Raw genomic sequence first — 17,551 nt, 5'->3', positions numbered from 1 at the left:
GCAATCTATGGTCAGGTTCCAAACCTCTCAGCGCTCCCTTCGCTCCTCCACCAGTGCAGGTCGCCTCGCCCCTCCTTCGCTACGGGGGCTAAAAAGTCGCTCATCCCGATCTCGACTCTTCTCGTCCCTGGCACCTCAATGGTGGAACGAGCTTCTACCTTCGGTCAGGACGGCTGAATCACTGCCGATCTTTCGGAAAAGACTAAAGACGCACCTTTTCAGGCTCCATCTGGGCCCTTCTTGATCTAACTTCCGTCTCTCTCTCTCTTTCTTAAAAAAAAAAAAAAAAAAAAAAAAAAACACTAACCTAAACTTGTACCACTGTTCCTTCAGAAGTTGTAGTTATCACAGACTGTGCTCCATAGTAGATTGCTCTATTGCTGACAAAAATGTGTTATTGTAAGTCGCTTTGGATAAAAGAGTCTGCCAAATGACGTAATGCAATGTAATGTAATAGAGAGACAGACAGACAGACAGACAGACAGAGAGACAGACAGACAGACAGGTTATGGCAACAGGCTTCAATTTCTTGTGAGCAAATAATAAGAATAAATCATGAATTCAGCAGGCAGTCTGACATGTCTCACATCTCTGTCAGGATCATGACAGCAGGGAACTGTTTGTTTTTAGGTTGAGGCTTTAACTTATGGTGAATCAAGCCGGCAAAATAAATAGAAATAGTTTACTTTTCTGTATTAACCAATCCCACAAATCTGCTTTGGACGACTGACTACATGGATTATTATTACAGTACTATGATTTTTATTGTTATTATCTGCCAGTGGAAACTGTTCAAAATGTACCGCCCACAAGTTGTGCCATGCAAATAAGGAGGTCCATGGTTGGTCAATTCATACTGTATGTCTGTCACTGTTAAGAAGGTTCTGGTCAAGGTGCATGGAGGGATGGGGGACGGTAACACAGTGGATATAGCTGTTGCCATTTACAAACTGTCGTCTCATCCCACAAAGGTCCGCGGTTTGATTCCGGCCGGGGCAGGTGTCACTTAGGCATCTGAACCGACAGATGCAAGTGACCTAACCAGGATGTCATTACCCCCGAGATAATGATGATGATGATGATGACATGGACCTTCCCGCCATCACACCGATGACATCATCCCGGTCACATTGGCACATGGCCAAGCAGATGGTGAAGTCAGATCGGTTGCCTCACAACCAGCCGGATCTTGCGTGCGTGTGAGATCACTCATTCAAAACTAACCCTCCCACTAATACTATATACTGCAACCAGAGCCTGTGTTATCCTGCAGTCGCACTTCCATTCAGGTGCATTTAAGGACACCTGTCCATTCTCTGGACGGATGTATTCGATGACAACATATCACCTGGATTTAATATGGAGTTCATACTCATCAGTCTTCTCACGATGCTGGTAAGGACTCATTTTCGTGTCTTTCTGCCTTAAATTCCACGAAACAAGTCTGATGGTTTCAAAAAGTATGTTTTCTTCCGAGAGTCTTACAATTCAGAGGCCATCAACAGGAGTATCAGCTTACTTCATATGCCAGCGTTTAGGATTTATTGTTTGAGAGAGGACGCTACTGTATGAAGGTATACGGGCAGATTTTCTGGTTGTTAACATTTATCACTAATATAAGATCAAAGCTATATTGATTTAAAAGAAACAAACGTCTACTAATCAAACACACGGAGCAGCTCCAGGTTTTGTCTCGGTATCATTGAAATCTTGTTTCATTGGACTAGACTCTCTCGCTTTCTGAAGATTTGTTACTCACAAGAAATGGAAAATGGTGTTTTGAAATGTCAGGAAAAATTCAGACATTCACATTCAGTTCAGCGTCAAACTATTCAAAGTATTTATTTATTTATTTATTTACTTACTTGAAACGTTTCATTTGAATTTTGGATGAACTGTTTATTGGATAACTGCATCTCTATGCACCTGTAGTGTCTGGGAATCCAGAGATCGTCTTCAGATATTTTGCAGCGACAGAAGAGGAACTGGATTATAGATACGTTTGCTATTGATGAAGAAAGTAAAGGACCGTTCCCATATAGGCTGGGTGTGGTGAGTTTGTTTGTTTATTTAGATCCCCATTAGCTACTGTAAAGAAACAGTAGCTACTCTTCCTGGGGTCCACATTCATATTTTACAATACTTCAATTATGAAAATACATTATATTCACATATACACATTATTTAATAATATAATGAGTATCTACTAGGGGTGTCACGATACACTCAGTTCACGATACGATACGATTTTAACAATATTTTTTTAAACTTGAATAATGACAATATATGACTGGAAAAGTAGTATTTTATTTGAAATGCACAAATACAAAACATGCTGTTGTGGGAAATTGTTATTACAATAACAACTAGAAAAAACATGAGATTGGAGATAAGGCTTATCTTGAAATAGAATGAGTTACACCGTCACTTAGATTTACTTTGAACTAAAAGGTTTCTCAGCAGTATAAATTCTCATTATGCATCTTCAGTTTTTCTTCAAACTCAAACAACAAGACTTTTCTTAATCTATTTTTTATGCATCTTCAGTTTTTCCTGTCAAGTAAACAGTTTTGCCAGAAACTCAATTGAATGGTTTCTCTCCTGTATAACTTCTCATGTGTCTCTTCAGAGACTTGTTCAACTGAACTACTTTCCACACATTGAACTTCAACAAACAAAGACGTTTCTTAGTCTATTTAAAAAAAAAAAAAAAAAAAAAAAAAAAAAAAAATCGCGATATGAGATTTCATCTCAACGATACATATCGTGACGTTTTACTATCGCGAAATTTCGTGGGACGATATATTGTGACACCCATAGTATCTACTAAACCCAATATCACAATGGATGGATGTGTTCAATACACAATCTACAAGAAGACACAGACATGCAGAAATACAGACGGATCACAAGAATCAAATAGTGTTTTGACTGACTACAGATTGAACTTGAGAAGAAGGTGATCCTCTTCAAACTTCATGGTCAAGGTGTTGATCAGGATCCAAAGAACATCTTACAAATCAACGCTACAGGAGTGATCACTGTTCATAGCAAAGTGGACTATGAGCAGTACAAAGACCTTAAGGTTGGTATAGGACATAATCTACGTGTGTGTGTGTGTGTGTGTGTGTGTGTGTGTGTGTGTGTGTGTGTGTGTGTGTGTGTGTGTGTGTGTGTGTGTTTGTGTGCATGTGCGTGTGCGTGCGTGTGTGTCCATGCAGTATGTGTGAATAATTATTTCCTATAATCTCATCTCAGTTTGTCATATTGCATTACAGCTGACGCTTGAGGCATATGATAGACATGATGGTCATGTGCATGTTTTATACACACGACTAGGAGTTGAGGTGCAGATTTTGGACATAAACGACAACCCTCCCATTTTCGACAAGAAAACATATGAGATTAATACCAAAGAGTCAAGCTCACAAGGTACTTTTTATTTTATTTTATTCTAAACCACCCCACAAATATATTATGAAATTGTTTACTGCTGTTGTCATGAATTGACCATTTTACATCTATGAAGATGTTTGTCAAACTCAATGTTCTGTGTGTATAAATAACTTTCCAATGCTGCCAGGCACATTTCTGCTCACCCTGAAGGCAACGGATGAGGACAACAGTGAGACCAACAACGGCACATTTGATATGAGAATAGTCTCTGTCACTCCTGAAACATCTGATGTGGAGTTCAGCATCAAGCAGCATGATATCACCGGAACCATTCATTTTAAAGGGTGTCTGGACTATCAGGTGAGTCAAGTCAACACAGTTGTTTCTAGATCATCTTAGCATTGCCAGCTCCTTAAAGTAGATTTCCATGTAAATAAATGTGTGTTAAGTCACTATCTATCTGATAGTGACTTAACACAATGGTGATTGATCCTATGACCCATTGATGGAAGCCTTTGCATTTTCTGTATTGCAGCATTTATGAACTTGGTGTCTGTGGTGACACAGGGTGGGCGGAGCTAACACAATAGACTCACTCTGTAGGTTACTGTAGGTTCACAGGGTGGGCGGAGCTAACACAATAGACTCACTCTGTAGGTTACTGTAGGTTCACAGGGTGGGCGGAGCTAACACAATAGACTCACTCTGTAGGTTACTGCAGGTTCACAGGGTGGGCGGAGCTAACACAATAGACTCACTCTGCAGGTTACTGTAGGTTCACAGGGTGGGCGGAGCTAACACAATAGACTCACTCTGTAGGTTACTGTAGGTTCACAGGGTGGGTGGAGCTAACACAATAGACTCACTCTGTAGGTTACTATAGGTTCACAGGGTGGGCGGAGCTAACACAATAGACTCACTCTGTAGGTTACTGTAGGTTCACAGGGTGGGCGGAGATCACACAAAAGACTCACTCTGCAGGTTACTGTAGGTTCACAGGGTGGGTGGAGCTAACACAATAGACTCACTCTGCAGGTTACTGTAGGTTCACAGGGTGGGCGGAGCTAACACAATAGACTCACTCTGTAGGTTACTGTAGGTTCACAGGGTGGGCGGAGCTAACACAATAGACTCACTCTGTAGGTTACTGTAGGTTCACAGGGTGGGCGGAGCTAACACAATAGACCAGAACTGCAACGCGTCATCGCACTGCACCGCGCCCCTTTTTGGGGGAATACGGAAATCCTCTTTGACTCAGGCTGAACGGACATGACGACAGTCCAGTCAACCTTAATTTATTCATATATATCGACCGTTCAGGTTCGGGCAAGGTCGTAAAATAATTAGTAGACATGTTTATCAAACCAAAAAAACACTTGAACCCGAAATTAATGAATTGGTATTTTGTCTATGCTAGCTAAAAATACGGCAAAAATACCATCACAACAACGCTATTCATTCTTTCTATCCCCCAAAAAGGGGCGCGGCCTTGACGCTTTGGATGTGCAGTTCTGGTCTATAGACTCACTCTGTAGGTCACGTTAGGTTCACAGGGTGGGCGGAGCTAACACAATAAATACACTCACTCTGTAGGTTACTGTAGGTTCCCCACAACTCTTGTGTGAAGTAGGATAACAAGCTACTTTTTTCCGGTCTCTGCTAGCGTTACGGGTGGTTACTATGGCCGAACAAACTGAGTAATGTTGCATAATAACAGTTTGGATCGCACCTGCAATTACCACTCATCGCCAATAGGTGTCACCCAAGAGAACAAAACTGAAATCTTCGGTATTATCACTTGAAACGATCAAAATGTATTTTTGTTGCATTTTTGTTTGTCTTTTTTGGGGGGGGGCTATGTCGAATGTAAATCTTTAAAAGGGACTGTGTGGTTGATACCCCATCAGAAAGTGGAGAAATACACGATCCTAGTGGAGGCCAAAGATCGTGGAGATAAAATCCAGCTCTCCAGCACCAGCACTGTCATCATCAATATAGAAGATGAAAACAACTACCTTCCTGTCTTCACGGGACAAACTGTGAGCAGTTAGCACTTTCCTCTCCTTTCTAGATGCAAGATCCCTTAAGACAATGACGCATTTGATCTAGAATTATGATCACATTTCCATTTCCATTTTGTCCCAGGGTCCAGGAAGGGTCAAGGAAGGAGAGGAAAACATGCTTGTGTTGCGTCTCCACGTTTCAGACAAAGACAGCAAAGGTACAGCAGCCTGGAGAGCTAAATACAACATCCAAGGAGACACAAACAACAACTTCAGAATCACTACTGATCCTGAGACCAACTATGGGCTCCTGTATGTAGATAAGGTATGTTTTTCATCACACACATATCCATATTTTCAAAGTAAAGTTAATTGCCAAAATAATGGAAACACCAATATACACGGGCATAAAAGAACATTGGATCATCAGAAGCTCCCAGAACAGCGTCAGTGGATTATGACATCATTCATGCCCTGTAGGTGGAGAATGGCTTCGTATTTCAATATTAGCATTGCCTTTACCCTTTAACCCATTGATACCTGATGCAGCATTTGTGTGTGTATCCCTTTAAGACTTAAAGGGATACACACACAAATGAGGGATATACATACACATGCTGCATCAGGTAACAATGGGTTAAGGGCATCTTCGGACCTAAACCATACCAGCACCATGACATCTCATCAGTCAGTATGAGGGCCTTTTCTACAGCAGCGCACACCATGACATTCGCGTGACTCCTCTCGCGTTCCCCCTGCTCTCCCTCCCCTGCACCCTCCCACCTCTCCTTCTCTGTTCTCTCCTCCTCTCTGTCCTCTCCCCCCTCTCACATTCCCCCTGCACTCCCTCCCCTGCACCCTCCCACCTCTCTTTCTCTGTTCTCTCCTCCTCCGCATTTCCCCCTGCGTCTCTCCTTCTCTGTTCCCTCCTCCTCCGCGTTTCCCGTTTTCTCCCCGCCTCCTCCCTCCCTCACACTCCCCCTGCTTCTCTACCCTGGCTCTCCCTCCCCTGCACCCTCATCTCTCCTTCTCTGTTCTCTCCTCCTCCACATTTCCTATTTTCTCCCCACCTCCCCCCTCTCCTCCGTCTATATTGCTCATTCTCTCCCCACCTCCTCCCTCCCCCTGCTCTCTTCTCCCCCACACCTCCCCTCCCTTCCCCTATCCTGCTCTCTCCTCTTGCTCCTTCCCCACCTCCTATACCCTCCAGCATCTCCCATTCCCTCCCCACCCCATCACTCTCTCACATTCCCCCTGCTCTTCTCCCTTCTCCTGCTCTCTCCTCTGCTCTCCCCTCATTCCTATATTTTCTATATTATCAATTGTTCAAATGTTATCTTTATTCTGTATATTCTTGTTACTGTTGTGTCAGCTAGAATTAGCTAGACATACTTTCTGTGAAGCCCTCTGAGACATGCTTGTGAATTAGGGCTATATAAATAAACTTGACTTGACTTGACTTGACAGTGCCACTGGTACTCATCTGCTTGTTGAGAAAAGGTTGAAGGATGACTACCCTGACATGACTTTTCCACTTTTCTGTTGACCGCTGTCTGTGGTCTTTGTGCAGCTCCACTCATAAAGTGGATTTTTACATGTAAAATTAAAGGACTTTAACCATCCCAAGCACCGACTACAGAGTTCCTACAGCAGTGGTTCTCAAATGGGGGTCCGCGAAAAGTTTTCAGGTTAAAAAAAATAATAATAATTAAAAAAAAAAATGCTACATGTTACTTATTCCTTCTCAAACTACTTCCTACATGGTGCTAGTCTATCAAAATATCTTGGCTGTCATTGATTGTGTTGCATAGTGGTTTTCTGTAGTGTTTACAAATTGTGATATTGTAAGTCGCTTTTGGACAAAACAAAAGCGTCTGCTAAATGACGTAATGTAAATATAATGTAATAAAAAAAAAAAAATGTTTTTTGCAAAATCTTCATAGTTCAACGAAAATAGTTTATGCTTTAAATCTAAAATGGTTCATGGATAACATTCTAATAACAAACCTATCAAATTAAAAGTCAAGCACGTTACCGTGGAAACAATTAAGCTTAGCCCAAAATCTCAAATCAGAATGAGGGGGTCCCCGGTATATTTTCTATCTTGTAAGAGGTCCTTGGCTGAAAAACATTTGAGAACCTCTGCCCTACAGAGTCCCTCCCATAACAATTCTCTGGCTTCTGGATTCAACTCTCTCCCCTCTCTCTCATTGAGATGTCCTCTTCAAAACACAGTAGCCAAAGTAATGGGCAAATGGGTGTAATTTGCATGTTTGTACGTCGATGACGCCATGCAAAGTGCTTATTTATTTCGGGAAGCACACCTGTGGAAACGCACCTGCTTTCACTATACTTTGTATCCCTCATTCACTCACGTTTTAATAGTCTTCTTCTTATCGTGTCCACAAAGAAATGTCAGTTATATTTATTTATGTTAGTTATTGCGTTTTAATAGTAGAAATACTGGAAGCAGAAGTTGTTAGCATTTGTTAGCGATACTGAATTAAATGAGGCTAAAAACAACTCTCTGAAAAAAGCACAAATAACACCAGTACTCAATGGTGTTTTAGACAAGACTCCAAAGATATTTCTTTCAGAAAAGTGTTTTTGGGCCCATTGACTAGGGAGGCACCAAGCCGTCTTTTTCAGTCACAATACAGATAATTACTTTGTGGATACAAGATTACTTTGTGGATCTTTATTCTAAAGTTCAGCGCTAGATTTGACAACTCACGGTGTCAGAGTCCACACAGTCCCATGTCTGTCTGTCTGTCTGTCTCTCTGTCTGTCTATCTGTCTGTCTCTCTCATATGGACACAAGTCTTAAGGGAAACAATAATACTTGTATGATAGCGGTTTGCATTTGTGTCTTCAATCTCATTCCTCCTTTATATCCCCGCTGTTTTCTTTACAAGTCCCACTCTGCTGCCGTTTCTAATATCATTCAGTGATTTCCTATAATAAGTGTGCTTACAGTATTGCTATAATAACTGAGTCGTATAGTAACTGCTTTAGGCCCCTATCTGCTAAAGGTTTGTGCCACCACAAAACATGTTTTCTGATTACACAGATATTGTAAGTAGCCGTAGAACTTGTTGGCGTAGCAGCAGGCGTGAAAACTAGCTTCATGTAGCGTCTCCTTCCTACTGGCACACGGATGATGACACATGATGTAATATGTGTCGCACACGTACCGTAGATGTAAACATAGAATAACATAGAACTGAATTGAACAGATCAACCAGTGCATCCATACCATTGCACCAGCAATGCTAACAAAGCTAAAGAATGAAGTCTAGTAAAACTGAGGAAGTGAGTAAGACGTAGACTGCTATAGGCTACATGCACAACTTCTTTACTTCCTGAAATTAGTACAGCGTCTTTATTTCCTGTCCTACACTATTGAATGAACTGATTAATCAGGTGTGCCTGATCATTGTTGTGACTGCAGCACACCTGACATTAATCAGTTCATTCAATAGTGATGACAGGAAATAAAGAAGCTGTACTAATTTCAGGAAGTAGTGGAGTTGTGCATGTAGCCCATTGTTTTAACCTATACATTAGGATGTTGATGAAGGCATAAAATAATTGTAAAATGAATTTTGATATTTGTCTCTATACCAACATTCAATCCTCACTTCTTTGACAGCCAATGGACTATGAGGAAGCTGCTCTGAAGAACCTGACTATCACAGTAGAGAACGAAATGCCTTATTACTCCTGCAAAGTCCTGGGACGTCCCACCACTGGTGCTTGGACATTAGACACGGGGCGGGCACCGCCTCCATCCGCCCACCATGTGACCGTGAGTGTGGACGATGTCAACGACCCTCCCATCTTCACCCACGCTGTGAAACATGTCACGGTGGAGGAGAACACGGCTGTGGGACATTATCTGGAGACGTTTACAGCCATAGACCTGGATGGCACCCATGCAAATGAGTTTGTGTAAGTTGAGGTCACAGCGTTATACAGCATAATATGTCATATCCACAAAAAAAGGCAGAATTTCTAAATTAGGATGTCAATGGAAAATCGGAGAATTTCTAACAGTCTGCAAATTATGTGCTATTATAGATACATGAAAGAAGAGGATCCTGCAGAGTGGATCACAGTCGACTCCAAGAGTGGAAAAATCACCACAGCAAAGATCATGGACAGAGAGTCACCCTTCGTGAAGGACGATATCTATAAAGTCACAATATGTGCTGTTGACAGCGGTATGGAGATCTGTCGGCATATGAGTTACACCTGCTACAGCAATCACATTCTCTTTAGAATGAACAAAATCAATCCTAAAATGAAAATGTACAATGTGTGTTTGTGATTGTTGCCAGGTGTGCCTCCAATGACGGGTACTGGAACCCTCAGCATCCTTCTGAAAGACGTGAATGATAATCTTCCCACTCTGGTTGTTAACAACGTGGACGTGTGCCTCTCTGATGACCCCTCACTGGCCAACATCACAGCCTTTGACCTTGATGGATACCCCTATAGTGGACCTTTCCGTTTCCAGCTCCTCGGAGATGTGAAGGACAAGTGGAGCGTTGACCCAGACAACGGTGAGCGTTACTTCAGAAGAAGAGGAAAAAAAACCTTTGGGGGTCAGAAATAGTCAAGATCATAGAAGAAGAATGTCATGACTACTAACATGTCCTTGGTTACTTGAAAAACGATGTGTTCACTGTCCAGCGTGTAGTAGGACTAACTAGACTTGCTATGTGCGTGCACGTGATTCACGCGCGCGCATGTTAATGAGCAGAGCCTCGCGGGCCTGCTCACCAGCGCCACTCGGCTGACTGATTGTGTATGTGCAGGTTACTCAGTCAACTTGGTGAAAGAGAACACGGTTCATGCTGGACACTACGAGCTGCGTCTGGAAGTGTCCGGCCTGCAGGACGTGCAGCCCACCGTCCACAACCTGTCTGTCACTGTGTGTAACTGCATAGACCCCATCAACCCCAACTGTCGCCACCGCAGAGCTGCTGCCTCCAGAGTGGGAGCAGGAGCCATTGGGATTTTTTTTGTTGCCATGCTGCTCCTTCTAGGTAGGAGAAGGAGACACAACCACACATCACATTCATAATTACATTCCAGAATAATATATAACTCTATTGTGCGATGTGCAAAAACATAAAACCAATTCCTCTTTCACACATTCACATTATAGGTTTAGATGCAAAGCAACTCATGTATCTCTAAAGTAATTGACTCACTCACTCACTTGGTCAGTCACTCACTCACTCACTCTGCATGGCACTGTGTCTACAGACCACATTCAGCCGAACTGTGTAGGCTGCTTGACATGTATGACACACACAGTCTTTGTTATTATTATATTTTCAGGTAACAACAATATAGAATGATTCCTGCTGATTTGGTTTGTGTTCAGTGTGTGGCCATATTCTTTATGTTGCAGGCATTCTGCTTTTGGCTTTTCTGTTGACATGCAAGAGGGATAGCAAGCTCCTGCCAGATGAAGGTTCAGGACAACATCTGATGAAATGTAACACGGAGAGCCTGGGAACTGACTGCAAGGTCAATACAGATGTCATTCAAACGCATACGTAGAAAAGCACCCATAACTAATAGTTGCTGTAATATGAAAAAAAAAAAAAAAATCATTTTCTGGTCAACACTGATGAAGGCTCTGTGTTGAAACGCGTCCATTGATGTCGGTGTGTGACCCAGTGGTATTGCAGAAAAAAATACTAATTTTTAAAATGACCAATTAGCATTAGCATTGATGTGCTGAGTAAATGTCACAGACCCACAGTCATTTTCATAGTTGTATAAGCATTGTTGTCAGTTGCAAAGTGAGGTTATTCTTCGTAGTTTATGAATTATTGTACTATTGTATTATTGTGAATAATACTGAGGAAATATAACAGTGTCAAAAATAACATGATTATCTTTAACTGTATGACAGGTGGCTTTACATAACTTAAATCAAGACAGTCAAAACGAGCAAGTAATCCAAACAACCGCCAAGTCTTCAGCAACGTTGGTGAAGTCAGTAAGTGATGTGACATCTCCTCTAGATTAATTTAATAACAAGCTTATGAAGGCACACTCTATTGTACAGTCACATATTGCAACTCATTCAAGTTATATAGTATTTCAAACGTTATTGAAATCTGATCATGTTTTGTCTTCTGTTTTCCAGGCACCAACTATGGCAGCAGGACCAGCCAGTGGAAACAGCGTAGAAGGTGGACAGTACCAGATAAGGAACTCTGCACGCAGGGTACTGCAACCTAAAAATTACCCTCTGTGGGATCCTTGTATACTGTATCTCAATATATACATTATATACGTTACTACTGTTGTACTACTACTACTACTACTACAATTGCTATTACTCCTACTACTACAACTACTACCACTCCTACTACTATTACAACTCCTACTCCTACTTAAAGCAAGGAGAAGGAAATCCAATGTAACATAAGGTCTTCTATATTAATTTACAGGAATAGCCAGCTCAAAAAGGCAGATGTCTATCAGTCTATAATTGAACAGTGACATTAACACATTGACTGCCAGACGTTTTTTTCTTGCTGTAGGTAGCTTCTGCCAAGCCGTTTTTTGAGGATTGTGGCTCATTTTACAAGAGCCGAGGATTATTTTCTGCTTGGAGTTTGTGAACATACAATATCTCAAAAGTACTAATAGAATGTGTACTTTCTCTGTCTAAAAGAGTTAGTTTGTAGAGTTAGTAGTTATGTAAGCATTAGCAGTTGAATACAGCATGGTTTTAGCGTCAGAAAAAATATTCAGAGATAAACGGCTTTTTGTGAAATTCGATAGAACTGTCACTTTAACCATTCATTTTTGGCATCAGTAAGACCTAAACAATAGTTTTGAACAGTAATTTCCTCCATAACAGCAGTAAACTTCCCTCTGCTCAACTCCTCCCTCCTGTGGGCGTTGTTTTTGGCTGCAGCGCCATGTCACAAGCACTTTCCTACCTTTGCAAATGCACTTTCTCATACTCTCGACCTCTCAAATAAATTTCTGAATAGAAATTAAATTACTCTAAATTATAGCGAAAAAGAAACAAAAAAGAATGGGTTGAAAATCCCATTCTAAAAGCCTTTTAGAATGGGATTTGTTTCCAATTTGGTGTCGGACTAGGGGGCAGTCCCCGCTTGTCACCAGTTTGCTTTGCTGCTGCTGTGCGGGTGTGAGCCTGTCTGTGCGGCCGCTCTTTGAGGAAGCCCGGCTGGACTCGCCCGCCTCCCGGAGCCCTGGCCGAGAGCTCCGATGAAGCCCCTGCGACTCTGGTCATATTTACGCTGCGTGCCTCAAAGTGTGCTCCATCCGCAATCCACGATGCAAGTTTGCAATCCCGCACCGCCAGCAATCAACGCGAAAACGAAAGCGCCTCCGCCAATCCATTTTCATGAGAATGGAAATGGACCACACTGCTTTTTGCTTGCCTTCCTACTTCCTTGTCGCCACTTAGTGGGTCGGTGGAATGGGTTGTACACGTTGTACACGTCCAATACTTATATAAGATATGTAAAAGGGTTAGATGCACAACCCCCCGTTAAAAAAAAAAAATCGATGCCAAAAACGTGTTTACACGTTGTTGGCAGTCAACAGCTGGATTCTGAAAACGTGTTTACACGTTGTTGGCAGTGAATGTGTTAAGTATCTACAAAGTAGCTGAAATGTACAGTAATGTCAAATGTATCAATTAAATGTTTCATTTTGCAGACAACATCTAAAACAACAACGAGCACGAGAGGACGGAGCTATCAGAGCTACCAGAGCGGAAGATCTGGACGGTATCAGCAGGGGAAGTCTATGCACACGGTACTGCAGGCTAAAAACAGACCTTTACAATATGAGTCCCTTTTCTGTCACAATATTGCACTTGTGACATTTTTGCTTCACGTTTTAGTAGTGTTAATTTTGTCTGCTATTTTTTTATTTAGTCGTAGTCTTAGTCCCGTGTTAAATGTCCTTGTTAGTCTTTATCATATTTAGTCAACCTCATCGTGTTTTTATTTAGTCAAGTTTTAGTCGACTAAAAGTTTGAGCATTTTAGTCTCAACTTTTATTTTAGTCAAATAAAACCATACGTGTTTTAGTCTAGTTTTAGTCAATGAAAACTGTTGAATCTGCTTACTAGTCGCACTCTAAAACTTTTGAACCCCTGCTTTAAAGTGACATTAATTTTCAAATTATTTATTTGTACATGTTTTTGCTCATGACTCTGTTTCCAGATTTCTGAATGGGTCAAGGAAAACAAGTTGAAACTTAATATAGCTTAAAAGTGAATATTGACATTATGGGCGCTGGTTGGTAACACTACTTTGGTGTGGTAGAGGTTGTTAGTACCTTGCTGTGGTTTGTAATTCCACTTTATTGCAGTATGTAATCGAGAGCGATGTGCCCAAATACCGCCGAGAACGTCTTTGGTCGGTTAAGCATGTAAACCACTGTGGGATTAGTGAGACTATTGCTAAAAGAGAAGATACTGTAGTGATGCACACTTTGTCAGTGCGCCCTGCAGCCTGGGCTGTCGTCCGCTCAAACAGTAGGCTACTTCACGGGGCGGCTGCGTGTCAATTGACGTGTCCTTAATATGCAAAGCGTGCAGCTCTAAGCAGTATAGCCTATCGGAGGAATGTTTTTGTTTAGATGGCTGGAGGGTTCAACTTGTCTTCTCGTTTTGTTAATGTGTTTTTTTCTGCTTGTAGATGTAAAAAATAAACGCTTTCTACTGAAAAAAAATCTAGCATTTGGTAATGGTTTAATGGGGGCACAGACAGTAAAATAGCGCATTTTAATCTTCTCGGTTAACCGACAGTTGTCGGCTAATGAGTGTCGGTTGTCGGTCAAGAAAAATTATGATTTTCGACATCCCTATGCCCAAAGCCTGTCCCTTTTCTCCTCCGGCTGCTTGTCTATAGGACGACCATCACCGACTGGTGATGATCGATGAGTGCGATGAGTACGCTGGTGATTTAGGTGATTCGTGATTCGTCCGTCATTAAAGTTTTCGGAAGAGGTTCGATTTTCTGCGTTTTTTTAATCAGTCAATATATAATCATGTTAAACAGCGGCAAGTAAGTCAGAAAGCTAATGTTAAAACTGTTAAACCAGTTCGAGTAACGCTCTTTCCATTAAGCCCACCAGCTCACAATATTTCTCCTATAGGCTCAGAGTACATCCGTACCCAGCTCCACCATTGGGGGAAGGGGGGTCCATAGAGCCTGCATGCTGCTGCTCAAATTGGGTATTAGCAGATAATCCAGAACTATAACACCTTGGTTAAGGTTAAGCAACAACTAAAAAGCCTTTATTGTATGGCTAATGCATAGTAGCAAGAATTAAAAATAAAAAACACAAACTAGGAGCCCTTGCAGTGTGCGAGCTTTTTATTCATTTTTCACTTATTGTTCACCAAGGTCATGTGTTATTCCTGACTTCCTTACATCCGACTGATATCACAACTGATTGGATGTCATTGAAATAACTTTTTGAGATATCCTGCTGACAAACAGGGGCAAATGCTTTTTGATGGAGGTAAAAGCGTATGTAAGTTACTGCATAGCACTGTAACCTGACGCAATATGCTGTTAGAGAGCAGGATGTGACTGTCTTGGAAGGCAGATACATGAGGAGAGGCTTTATCATTCCTCAGTATTGGAAACAACCCCCTGAAGTACTAACACAGAAACACTTGTTTTCAGAAACAAATAGAAATAAATGAAACGTAAATGTTATACTGCATGTGTGCAATTTTCTTGCTTTCCTGCATCAAGATGAAAAGACCAAATAAGAGGACTCATCCATTGCCTTTATCTCCTGTGTGGACCCTCATGTGTGTTGTCAAGTCTCTGTTACTACCAAATCTTTTACGGTTTTAGAGTGCGACTAGTAAAAATGTATTTACATTGTTAATTAAAGCAAGCCCCCTTTTCCTTTTCTTTGCAATATTCTAGTGTCTGATGTCTTTTTGCCCAAATAACTATTCGCTTCTGATCCCCCAGAGTACAATGACGAATGGCAAATATTCTACATTGGGAGAGAACAGTTATTTATTCTCACATGAAGAACTGCTCAACACACTAGGGAAGGTAATGATGACAATACGTTGATCAGTTCTACTTATACAGTTTATATTGTTCATTTTCTAACACTGCTTCTGCTTTTCATCATGTCCTCCTCTGCATAGAGGATGTACACGCTCCAGGCACCGGGAGAGGAGCTGGGTGATTATGCCCCTAACGTGTACGCTGAAGAGGGCGAGGCAGGGACCATCTCCGAGCTAGATGCTATCTCCATCCCAGAGGTCCCCTTTGACATAGACATGTTCTTGGATGTGGAGCCCAGGTTCAAAACGCTGGCCTCGCTCTGCAGGCCTGATGCCACCACCTCCTAAGCTCAAGGCTGTGCAATGCAAGGACTCTAGCCATGGAAGCATTGTCCTATGATCCAGCTAGGAAAACATTCAATGACAATATTCAAATGATGTGTGATACTTTTTCAACAAATTATCAATCCCAAAGTTCACTAGTTATAACAGTGAATTGGGGCAGTGGTGGCCTAAAGGTTAGAGAAGAGAGCTTGTGACCGGAAGGTCATCGGTTCAATCCCTGGGACCGGCAGGATAAATCTGGGTGGGGAAAGTGGAAAAAGCAGCGCTTGCCCCTCCCTCATTACCACCACTGAGGTGCCCTTGAGCAAGGCCCTTAACCCCAACTGCTCCAGTGGAGCTGCTCAGTGGCCAGCAGATCAGACTGTGGTTGTACTGGTCAGCTTCCAGGTGTGAATGTGTGTTTGAATGTGATCAGGGGGCTCCTGAAAAAGAGAGCATTGCGCTCAGTGAGACTCCCCCTGTATAAATAAAGGTTAAATAAAAAATAAAATAAATAAAATAAAAAATTGGTTGCAACACAATTTGCTTTTATAAGTGCCATGAGTTGGGTGACACTGGTTTTGGGCTGTTGTTAACACCGATGATATTTAACAGTCCAGGCAAAGTGGAATATGCTTGAATACCGCCGATTTACCACAAGGAATGAATGTTTTAAATGTAAAATATGATTTACATTACAATATGTAACTCACCCAGTGCCTGTTGAGACACTGGAGTATAAAATATAAACTGCTGTATAAATGCTTATTTACAAAAATGATCTATAATCAACAAAACTTTGGGCAACTTATCTGTCAGTGTGTAAGCAGCTGAATCATCAGTATATAAATGGGAGCTAGGGCTCTGTCTGTTTGTTTGTCTGTCTGTCCCACTGATGACATCATCAGTGATGTCATAAATTCACTCTCACACACAAGGCTATAGTTCAGTGATGTCACTGATGACATCATCAGTGATGTCATAAATTCTCTCAAACACATTTCCAAAGTTCATCCCACTCCTCTCTGCTTTTCCTCCTTACAGTATAAAGCATAATGTTAAACTGTCAGTCATTTGCTGAATATTGGACTCTGTATAACGTATCAGAATGTGTACATTGAGATTCAGCCCTCTGACAATACATATTGACAGAGAATGTATGGTTTTAAATATACTTTCATAAGACATGACTAAGACATAAGACTGATGATTTTATAAAATAATAAAATTGCACGTTTAAACAACATTGTATGCATTTATTTGATTTGCACCATCATTCCACCCCCTGTCAAACCAACAACAATTGAAGAATATTCAAACTAAAAATGTTTGATACCAACTATAAAATATCTTCAATCATGAGAGGCCAGTTGGTAGGATTTGACTAACTTTATTTAGCAATCGGCGTGCATGGCAAATACTTTGGCGCATGACTCCATTGGCCAGTGGCGCTGCTCTTGAGGCAAGAGGAGGGCACCTGCATAGGCTAGGAGATCCCCCCCCCGTGGGGGATCAGGAGTCAAGACTCGTTGGTGGCGGACTGGGGAGGTGGGTGGGGCAAAACGACGCTTCGGAGGACGGCTTCAAGGGAGATGGACTGCTGAGAGCTAGCTGCTGCTATGATCGGCCAGAGAGAGAGAGGTGACGTAGAACCCTTGCTATATATATGAGGATTATCTGACGTCATATTTGACGTCATAGCAGGCGTCATGCTAGGGCTTTGAATGACCACGTTATGCTAGAACTTGACTGTCGTCAGGGGATGATCGGATTA

General features: G+C 41.7%; 1 protein-coding gene across 1 annotated transcript; it reads left to right on the top strand.

Annotated features, from left to right (window-relative positions):
* The first annotated feature begins 1,300 nt into the window (after positions 1 to 1,300).
* On the top strand, positions 1,301 to 16,956 carry LOC310780920 (cadherin-like protein 26). Its single transcript, XM_083641440.1, has 17 exons — positions 1,301 to 1,395; positions 1,933 to 2,052; positions 2,942 to 3,085; positions 3,279 to 3,432; positions 3,584 to 3,756; positions 5,304 to 5,435; positions 5,542 to 5,724; positions 9,052 to 9,350; positions 9,480 to 9,622; positions 9,740 to 9,964; positions 10,220 to 10,450; positions 10,822 to 10,940; positions 11,332 to 11,418; positions 11,569 to 11,649; positions 13,125 to 13,223; positions 15,410 to 15,496; positions 15,595 to 16,956. The coding sequence occupies exons 1-17, from the start codon at positions 1,360 to 1,362 to the stop codon at positions 15,799 to 15,801; spliced, it is 2,520 nt and encodes an 839-aa protein (XP_083497566.1). The 5' UTR covers positions 1,301 to 1,359; the 3' UTR covers positions 15,802 to 16,956.
* Positions 16,957 to 17,551: the final 595 nt, after the last annotated feature.

This window comes from Poromitra crassiceps (assembly GCF_964638095.1).
Source record: "Poromitra crassiceps genome assembly, chromosome: 8".
In the NCBI taxonomy this organism is placed as follows: Eukaryota; Metazoa; Chordata; class Actinopteri; order Beryciformes; family Melamphaidae; genus Poromitra; species Poromitra crassiceps.
Note: the sequence above shows the minus strand (reverse complement) of the source record. Positions and strands in the feature narration are given on the sequence as shown.